The sequence below is a fragment of the Ooceraea biroi genome, chromosome 1, assembly GCF_003672135.1.
Source record: "Ooceraea biroi isolate clonal line C1 chromosome 1, Obir_v5.4, whole genome shotgun sequence".
NCBI classification, from domain to species: domain Eukaryota; kingdom Metazoa; phylum Arthropoda; class Insecta; order Hymenoptera; family Formicidae; genus Ooceraea; species Ooceraea biroi.
Genome location: NC_039506.1, coordinates 6292230 through 6302737, shown reverse-complemented (window position 1 = coordinate 6302737; position 10508 = coordinate 6292230). Strand labels below are relative to the sequence as shown.

Here is a 10508-nt window from a genome sequence, read left to right as displayed (position 1 = left end):
TTGAAACTCGTTAACAATTTAATACATGAAATATGATTTTTATTATCTAAAATATCCATCAGAATATTGGTAACATAAAATACGCATTATTATCACAGATCGTAAGTTTATTTGTCTTTATTAACAAAATATTCTTTTTTTCTTATATACAGACAATCTTTTACGTTAAATTATAAAATCGAGTTCTCATTTCCATTCCTCTCTAGAATAAGAGGATTGTTTTGTGTGTGAAAATTAGATAAAAATATCTTAGATAATATTGCACAATTGATTTGTTCCTACGAAGTATAATAAGAGAATATGTTAATAAGATTAAATATTCGCACATTTAAGTTATAAGTAGTGTTAATCGTCTTCTTAAACAAACGATAGAAACTACGCTTTCACATGCGGTTATATTGTATGTATAAAATAACGAAGATCTTATTCATGAATTTGCCTCGGGAGTCGTGTAAGGCAGCGTATTTATATAATTTTTGTCATGGATCCGTGGAGTTTTATCCTTGCTTAAAGAAAAGAATATCTGCTGGATTTATATACAAGTTTGTAACATTACTTTATCATTTGGTATATTTTATATTTTATCTCGGAATCGTCGTCATGGGAGACGAGAAGGAGCACGTTCTTCTTCTCTCGTCCATTTACATATTGACGAGATTAACAAACAACCTATAAATTGAGATATACAAATCTCACGATAAAATTTGCACGTTGTAGAAAAGAATCTCTCTTCTTTCGTATCCGAGCAGCTCTTACAGGGTGACATTTGACGCGATCGTCACGATCGAAAAAAAGAACTACGAGCGGGATTTTTATATACTCGGTACTTCGGCGGAGAACAGCGGCGCGTCTGATGCGGTAAACGTAGGCGACTTGCCCTCCCTCGCGATGCGCAACGCTTGATGCACCGACACAGTGTCGAGCTCCTTTTGATTCGGTTTCTCGTTGTCCAGACAGATATCGGCGGCTCTCTTGCCGAACGGCTCCAATACTTTGACTCGGTAATCGACAATCGTCGATACCGGATTACCCGTCAACCTCAGGTTTTCGAGACATGGCAGATGGCCGATGTACTTCACTTCTTCGATCTTCTCGATGCGATTGCAGCTTACGTCCAGCTCTTCCAACGAGTACAGCTTCGAGAAACTGGCGAGCGACGTCAACTTGTTCTGCGACAAATCGATGCTCACGATGTAGCCGAGCCGCGTGTGAAGATCGTCTGGCAGACTGGTAAAATTGTTCGATGCTAGATACAGCTGAGACAGCCGCGGCAGCAGCGTCACGTTGGAGATCTCAGACAGGTGATTGTTGTTCAGCGTCAGGCTCTCTATGTGCGGCAGCAGCTTGATCGCCTCGTCGATAATCTCTATGCGATTGTCGCTGAGGTCTAGGTGCGTTACCTTCAGCCACACGTGGGAGTCGTTGGCGTTCTCGATGCTCTTGTGAACCTCCTCGCACATTGCCAGTTCCACAATGTTCCTGAGCTTAGTGTTGGTGACTCTCAGTGTGCTGACGGTGTCACGTAAATTTCCCATGTTGTAAATCTTGTCGACGGGATATCGATCGATCGTCAAATGTCGCACGTTCTTGAAAGTAGTTAACTCAACGGACAACGAGGACGGATAAATGTTGCTGGTCTTGTAAGGTTCCGAACTGCCCTCGATGATAAGATTGTTTATGTGAGAATTAAAATCCAACACGTGACTAAAATCATATTTCTTATCAACGACTTCCAAAGTCGGACACGGATGCTTTAACCTTTCGCTGATTGCGTACAACTGAAAGCAAACAGATATGAAGTCAATCTTTTTGCAGTGAGTGGCCATTGTAATAAGAATGGTCATTTAATTGTCACTTGATGAAGATAATATCAAATATTAAATATTAATTTAAAATATCGAATATTAATTTGTATTATTTTGTCAATCAAAATTATTCTGCAACAGTAAATAGAGCGATCAGAAGTAGTGCATTGGTGGCCCATATTGTCATTGTGAAAAGCCCAATGTTTGTCTCATAACTGTTGCCTTTTACTGAAAAAACTATTTTTCCTACCTGTATTGGATTGAATTTATAGCTCGGTGAAGTTTGCAGCAGAGCGCTGCCATTTGTGAAGAACTCCAACGCCATGCTCTGCAGCAGGAAATATATGTCATATACATGCAGATCTAGAAACACTGCCAATTCCCTGGGCATTGCTTTCTTCAAGTAACCGTAAACAGCATTGAGATATAACTCGAGGCTCTGCCGGCGTTTCTCCACGAAGGCCTCGCATTTATTGCCAATGAGTTTCTTTGGCGGTAGAATATCCTTCTCGACGCAGTGCTCGGACACGAGCTTCTCGTGCAACTCCGCGAAGTCATTGTATCTTCAACACAAAAGAACCATATTTTTCTTCGTCGGCGATCAACGGCGACTGCCAAGTTACATTAATTAACTAAACAGCGATAGAATTGGGTGAAACGGGACGATCGCCGAGCTCACCTGTGCCTCACGGTCCACTTGATGGATGCGATTCCAACCTCGATGCAATAGTACGTCACCCCGTCCACCGTGTCCGTCGACGGTATCTTGAGGTGGACGTTCTCTTGATTCATCAGCAGACATGCCATGACCGGCCCGCGATCCTCGTATTTGGTCTGCTTGCGCGCGACGGGCTGCCGAGCCCGTCAATGCTGATCAGCGACCGAGAGGTTATCTCCGGATAATCGCAGCCTCCGCGTCGCGAGAGTGCACGGCGCGGCGCATCTAGATGCAGAGTCCGTGATTGCCGCGCGCCACACGGTACATCGTTCTCCGCACACAGCTCCGCGCGCTTATCACCTCCTCTCCTTCGACGCAATTTGCGACAATCGACGTTGTCGTGGAGCGACAGACGAGATCGGTGACGCGGCACCACGCATCTTTGTTTGACAGCTGCGGGCCAGGAGCCCGGAAAATTATTCGTGTACACCGCTGCCATCCCGCGGCGGAGCGGCGCACTACGTGAGCGCCGATCGACCTTTGATGATCCGTATTGTTCGATCGATCGTTTCAATTGTGCAGCTAAAGAGATCAATTGTATTGTACGATGTTTATATTATATGCAGCAGAAACTCTAATGTATTCTGGAGTTCTAATTAATTTAGACACTGAAACCTTCAGATTTCGTACGAATTTGAACACGACAAAATTGAGGAGATATCAGGCGGATATAATTTGCCAAGAGGTGGCACGAGAGTTCCAGGAAACTCAATTTCAAGATTTCAAGATACAATAGTATTTGGACAACACGAATCTCGTAGCTCGGTAAAATGGACAAGGTAAGAGAATAGACAATAATTGGTTAAGGGGTTGCAGAAGTTGAACAGTTTTCGCAAAGAACCACCGCAAAAAGAGTGCAAAAAATGCCCGTTTTTCCGTCCTCGATTTTTCAAATGAATTTTATACCAAATGATAGCTCATGATGAGACATTAATCACAGAAAAATTTTGCGATGAGCATATGATTGGTTTCAGAGATATAGAGGGTCAAAGTGGTTACCACCTATTGAGAAAGTATGACACTATCGACACTGTATAGCATGAATTTTGGTTGACTTTTTTCGAAACGTAGTACCTATGTGTTCTTTGAGTTGCTGATTACGAATCTGATGTCAGATTTCAAAAATTCAAGATGACGGATCCAATATGGCGGATATAAAATATAAAAAAAATTTCTCCAAAAATTGTTATCTAAGCGGGTTCAGGATCGCAAGCGAGTCACACAGGAGAGCGCGATCCTGAACACGCTTAGATAACAATTTTTGGAGAAATTTTTTTTATATTTTATATCCGCCATATTGGATCCGTCATCTTGAATTTTTGAAATCTGACATCAGATTCGTAATCAGCAACTCAAAGAACACATAGGTACTACGTTTCGAAAAAAGTCAACCAAAATTCATGCTATACAGTGTCGATAGTGTCATACTTTCTCAGTAGGTGGTAACCACTTTGACCCTCTGAATATTTCTGAAACCAATCATATGCTCATCGCAAAATTTTTCTGTGATTAATGTCTCATCATGAGCTATCATTTGTCATAAAATTCATTTGAAAAATCGAGGACGGAAAAACGGGCATTTTTTGCGGTGGTTCTTTAATTCAAAGAATTGCAAAATTAAAAGTTCAACGATTTCGAGCTTGATAAAGTTAGCGAGATATCAGAAGAAGGCGTCGATTATTGACGAAGCGATCAGGTTTTGCTGGCGCAAGTGACAACGGGAAGTCATTATCTTCAAGACACGTCTTGCAAATTACATTTGTCATGGAAGGAAGCTCAGGGAGGCATGATGTCGTTCGTGTTTCTTGCTCATTTTATTCAAGACGAACGTTGTTCATGTACCTGACGCTTCTTCATGTTTCGCCACGGTCTTGGAGCGCGATAGATGGCGATTACGTACATATCAGCTGGCTTTTACATCACGTTCGTTCGACTCGTTCTATCCTTGCTCCTTCTTCTCATTCCTTCCGACTATCAATCGATTTCTCGCTCGCGCGAAAAACAAGACGCCGTAAATTATGGATTCCTACGACGCGTTAATGTCCTCGAATGGTACAGGATTCCTTGGAGGATAACTTCTTGAGAAAGTACATTGAAGTACATATCTTCATTAGTAATACATAGTTTAGCAAGGATAATAATAATGGATGGAAATGTTATTTGCTGCACCTTTAGAGTGCAAACATTCACGGATGCAATCTCTCATTCATATTATATTTTTATTTCTAATCGGGATATAATTTTTCAGAAAATATGTCGTCGCTATATCCTATTTTCGAAATATTACTGGGTTGTATTTTCATTAAAAAAATTTTTAATTATATCCCTAGTAGCACAGTGCATTGGCTTTACATTGGCCAAACATTGGCTTTACATTGGTCAATGTTTGGCCAATGTAAAGCCAATGCACTGTGCTACTCGGGATAGGTTGTAACATAGATATTCGTTATTAAGAATACTAAACAAAGGAGACGAATATATGTCTCCAAAATCCTCGATTGTACTCTCTCGATGAACTCGCTAACCGACCAAAAACTTCTCTCTGAGAACGCGATGGGTTCTCAAGAGCATTTCGAAGTAACCGACGTGATATCTCCAGTGATCTGTCGGTGATTTTGATAACGATTCGGCTCTCTTATAGAGCGTAAAACGGAAGGAGTCTTTGGCAAACTGTTTTTCACGCAGCGAGATTGTGAGAGTCCATCGACTGGGCTTGAGCTTCACCATTGCCGATAAGCCACCCACTGAGAAAGCGAACGGAACGAGAGCGAAAATAGGAACGCGAGAGCGCGCGTAAACGACCACGCCAATGCGAACTGTGATTCTTCCATATTTATCGAGCGAATGCGGATTACGAATGGCAGACTGGACCGTGTCCAGCAACGTGAAAGATCGCACTCGTTTCTACCTAACGCGGGACAGGTCGCGCTGCCACGAAACGAGCTCGCTTGCTCATTCATGGCAGCTCTCATTGGCAACAACCTGTTGCCGCAGTGGCGTAACCGGCACTTCCTATCGGAGGTGCTACGTCAAATAGAACGCCTGATCGCACCAGCTGCTGTAGATTAGGTTGCGCGCAGTGTCCTGAACTTGGTGAGAAATGGGACGCGTGAAGTTACTCCTTGAGAAGCTGTTTCAATTGATTTCTGTCTGGCAATCATCTCACGAAACGTCTTCATCATTTTGTGTCTGATTTGTGAAAATACATGCAATATGATTTATCGTTCGCTATCTGACGCGTTACTGTATTCCAATAGGGACTTTTAATTAGACAATAGCGGTAAGATTTTTATATTGTCGAAATTTTAAAAGTGTAATACGTCATTTATGTTTGTCACGAAGAATAACACATACATCTACTTTTAATATCTCATTTCTGTGACGTATTATTACAGTCCTAAATAGCATCTTCAATCTTCCAGATTCCAAAGTTCAGAAAATACGCAATTAAATATCTTGTTTCTGTTTTTTATGGACAGTCGCGAATTGCGACAGATTATCGGACAGAGCTAGTTTACATATCTACCGAATATTCAAGAAAAAATCATACATGCATAATTCCAAGAAATGAGATTGCGTAATCGCGATTACACATCCCGTGCGATATCAGAGTGAAAATTTTCGTTTATTTCATGAGAGACTTTCCATTTCTTGCACCTTTTCCTTCACGAGGGAAATTGATGAGGGGGGGCCCTCGCGAGTCCCGTTAATTACGCCACTGGCAGGCTGGATGCTGCGTCAGGAGCAATGGCGGCTTACCTGGCTTACCTGGCCAGAGCCGCCCTCCTCTCTCTCTTCCTCTCACCATCGCCGCGTTCCTCGGGGGCAAGCCGACGAACCTGTTGCCCGTTCTCATCCAGTGTCGGTTTCGTCCTTACGCGGTACGTGTGCTCTCGCGGCGCGCGCGTACGTCTCCGTCGCGTTCAGGTGCGCTCGTGATCCTGTGCGGAAAACGCGGCGGAAACGCGCGCCGCGTGTGTGCACCGGAAAGAGGGAAAACCTGCCGATCTCCTGCCAGGTGCGACCGGTGAGAGTCTCCTCGCTCCTTCTCTTGATCCGCGTCGGCGCGTCATCGTCGAGCGCGTACATCGCCTCGGCGTACGCGCTTTCCCGAGCCGACGTTCCGCGCTTCACCGATCGCGGCGGAGCCCTTTCGATCGGCGACCCAAGAGGCGTTTCTTGAAATTGTAAATTCCGGAAAATATTGTAGGCGAAGCATTTAATGTCTTTATCGGTTGTTTCTGTTTTTGGATTTTGTCTTGTTACGAGAAACTTAAAATATTAATCCCTAGTTTGGCACAATGATCGTCCTTTCAACCGTACAAGCGGCGAACGAACGCTCTTTGAAATCCGGATCCGGATGATCACTCCAAGTGAAAGATGATCATCTAGAAAGATTAAAATCAGAGTACAAGTGGTGGGAACGAGTGTCGTTATCGTCGGTTTCTCGGATATCAAAGATTACGAAGAACCTGACGAGGAGGTGCGCGCAGCTGCTGTTCGCTGAAAGTAGTTTCAGTCGTAGCTTCGGGCAGTTCCATGCGTTCGAGAGGGAGGGATAGTTCGACAGTTCGCGAGAGTTCAGTGCGTTTACCGAAAAAGGAATAAGTCGCATCCGGCTTGTGTATGGATTGTGCAGTGCAGTGACACGTAAGGTGGATAGTGGATCCACGCACAAATCTACGATCGAAAAAAAGCGTCGACCGTCAACGGCTGCGCTCCAGGGAACGTCGCTCCTCGTCGTTTCGAATCAAGAGGGAGTTTCACGGTGAGTTTCACAATTCACGTGCGATCTCTTTCTCCCGACGTTCTTTCATAATGGACATTCACAATAGTTATTGCTCCAATCCTGAGTATCTATTTTTCTAGAAACAGTGGGCGCGATCGAGATGCACGCAGAAATTACAGTCAACGGTAACGACAATTGTACTTGTAGAATCTCTAGAATTTTCTTTTTTTATTATATAGCATTTATACACTACGGTCTTTATATGCGCTGCAATTATGCTGCGCGTATTACGCTATGCTTTTACAATTATAATCTGCCTCGCACAACCAACAGTCTACATCTGATAATGCAGAAATATGCTACCATTAATTATAACGATAACTTTAGTACAATAATTACATACACAAGTCGTTGTTGTTCCCGGCGAAGAAAGGAAGAGTCGACGACAACGACAACGTTTTTATGATTTTGTAGGCGATCGCGGAGACACGAGATTTTTGTCATTAACGTGAGAAAAATGCGTGACAAAATGTCGGAATACTTAACAAGGTGTGCGATGTGAGCCCGTGACTCATGAGCACACTGGAGGAAGCGAGCCGCGCAGGTAGATATTTCGGTTGTGGGCGTATTCACGCATTCTTGCCACGTCGTTGGCATCGACCAAGAAAAAAACCATTTCGGGACGCGCGCGAGAAGAAAAGGATCATGTAAATGTGTGATTCTTGATTATTGACCAGTCGAATAGCCGGTAGAATGCATCATGAAGCATTCAAGTAGTTTTGGAATTCGTGCATGATGTGCATAAATATGCAACAGCAACGCTGATCGGAATAATAAATTAATATCTTTCAACGTGCGCTAAACAATTTCTAATATACTCAAATCGTTCGCAAGCTTGCCGCCTGACCTTTTCCGATATCTCATTTCTCAAATTAAAGTCACGTAGAATTTTCAATGTACCTGTTCACGTGCTAACGTAAATGATATGAAATGAAGAAATACATAGTAATCTCTTTTCTCACATTATCGAGACAAAATTTCTATGTGCAATATCACAAGTTCGTTCTACAAGAGTGCTTCTTCCACATTTCTTTTCAGTTTCTTGAAATTTATTTTAGTCTTGGAATTGTCTGTTTCTCTCATATATATTTAGAAACTCAAGTATAATTTGCGAGAACTGTTAGATAAAGTAGCCGTGTACAAGTATACAAGTATGTACACGTATACATACTTACATGCTCGCCAGAACAGTGCCCTTTTGTGGTTTTAAACTTAATACCGTCGTCCTTCTCGTAGCTCGTTTCCGATTACGTACTTGGAGAGGGAGAAACGAGGATTGAAAGAAAGTGAGGGAGAGAGAGAAAGAGAGAGAAACAAAGACGAAGAGGACAGCAAACGAGAGAACGGAGGATGCTGGATGCCGTGAGACCGTTCGTCGAAGCAATAGCCGAGATCACAGCGGAGGTGAGTGTCCGCTCTTTCTGTTGAGTTGCGTTGTTTCTCGTCTACCGCGTCGAGAAACGAGGGAGCCCTTCTCATCCGATTAGAGCTCCACGATACCGGATAATATCGTCGTCGTTGTTTTCCTGTTGGGAAAGTCAGTGGGCGAACTGCGATTTGCCTCGTGAGAAGTAGCTCATACTGCGTGGAATGAGTAGCAAGTTCGTTGCTTTCACGAAAGTCGATTGATCTCCGCGTCGATCACGGGCGCTCTATAAATCATCGCTTAGTCCAACTTAAATTTGATCGAGCTTTGATCGAGCAGCCCGAGGCATTTTCTGGTGCTTTCGTGGCGGTTCTGGCTGTCTCGTCTCTCGTCTGACAATTCGACGATCGAGGAGCGCTGTACACGAACCCGTTTCGTAGTTCGCCGATTTCTCGGCGTAGCGGAATTCGATTAAGCAAAGTGCAGTTGCGCTTTGCGGAAAATAACGCAATTAAGCATGCCGAACATGGCGCTGGTCAAGCAGAGTGTAATCTACACCTGGCCAAAATTAACGAGAAACATTTCTTAGTCCACTCGTGTGCTCGTAAGCACCTTAATTAAGAAAATAATAAGAAAGTAAAATTATATCTGAAATATTAATTATGGAACAGCAAAAAGAGTTGTCATGAGTGATAAAGAAGAAACGTCAGGATATATAAAAACATTTTGCGCAACATCTTATGTTATCAAAAACCATGTCCTGAATGAAATGAAACGTCCTTTTATAAAACAACAAATTGATTTGCTCTTCTTTGGAATGAAGAAACAGAAAGTGTTTTACGCAAGTACTTTAGCAGAAATTCATTTCTGCGCACTTTAGACGTAAACTTCAAATAGCCATGGGCTATTACTGCGCTACTCAAGTATATCGCGTGTTCTTATCGATATATACATACTGGAGTGCCACAAAGCCACCTTTCAGCCGCGCTATATAGACGCTAACTCGAAACGAACTACAATCGCGTTCCAACGTTAGAGATGACAGCGTTTAAATCAAGAGAAAGCATGTTTTAGCGATAAAACGTATAACAAAGACGTGTGCTTATTTCAATCTATGATATCGTCGAATCATCGTTTTCTTTCGTGACATAACGCAGCACGTTCATGTGGAACGTCGTGGAAAACCAAACTAGGAAGCCGGTCGGAAAAGCCACGAACAAAACGAAGCATTAAGCCGTAAATCTTGAAATCGATAAACTCAACATGAGGCACCATCCAATTCAAAAACGTGGGCTAAACTGACCATCTAAACCTCGAAAATAATTTTAATCATTTAGAGCGAAATCTCTAAGGGGGAAGAAAAAATGACAAGCATTTTTGGACATGCATTCTCGGCATTCGAAAGGAAAAGAAGAAATCAATATTAAGCCGTGACAGGAATGTCGCGTGTGGCGGATTCTCAATGGTGGAACCTGAAGGAAGTATCTGCAAATGGGCAGCACGAGAACCCTGTTCGAGGTCTCATTTAACACGAACTAGTCGCGCTGGTTGGCATAAAGACGCCGTTAACATAGCGACGAACCCGGGAGAACGTTAGGCGAAAATCCGTCTCGTTCGGGCGCACTCGCGCGTGTACTCGCCAGCAAGCAGTAAACCGTAGGCCATGGAGCCGCAGAGCGCTGTTCGTGCAGCTCGGCAGCCTCCGTGCATTCGGCACGTACGCTCGGCCGCGGCCAGACGACTCGCCATCTCGTTTCACTTTGATGTTGTGACCGCACCGCATTCCTTCTCTCCTTTACCACCGCGTCCCCGTTTACCTTCCGTGGCGCT

The 10508-nt window shown here is 43.4% G+C and overlaps 1 protein-coding gene and 1 long non-coding RNA gene across 2 annotated transcripts; one reads left to right on the top strand and one right to left on the bottom strand.

The window, feature by feature from the left end:
- Positions 1–89: 89 nt before the first annotated feature.
- On the bottom strand, positions 90–2923 carry LOC105277792 (nischarin). The gene is made up of 3 exons (XM_011336414.3): positions 2485–2923; positions 2056–2368; positions 90–1778 (listed from the first exon to the last, which is right to left on the bottom strand). Exons 1-3 carry the CDS (start codon positions 2610–2612, stop codon positions 813–815), a joined length of 1407 nt encoding a protein of 468 aa, XP_011334716.1. The 5' UTR covers positions 2613–2923; the 3' UTR covers positions 90–812.
- Positions 2924–6389: 3466 nt separating this feature from the next.
- LOC105277795 lies at positions 6390–9291 on the top strand. The gene is made up of 2 exons (XR_893682.3): positions 6390–7291; positions 8549–9291. It is a non-coding gene; the product is annotated as an uncharacterized LOC105277795 (long non-coding RNA).
- The last annotated feature ends 1217 nt before the right edge of the window (positions 9292–10508 follow it).

Bases quoted from the DNA above. Each gene is read 5' to 3' on its own strand.
- LOC105277792 (XM_011336414.3), bottom strand. From the start codon at position 2,612: ATGGCATGTCTGCTGATGAATCAAGAGAACGTCCACCTCAAGATACCG. The intron at 2,369-2,484 runs GTGAGCTCGGCG...TTTGTGTTGAAG, and splicing joins AAGTGGACCGTGAGGCACAG to ATACAATGACTTCGCGGAGT. The intron at 1,779-2,055 runs GTAGGAAAAATA...GTTTGCTTTCAG, and splicing joins ATAAATTCAATCCAATACAG to TTGTACGCAATCAGCGAAAG.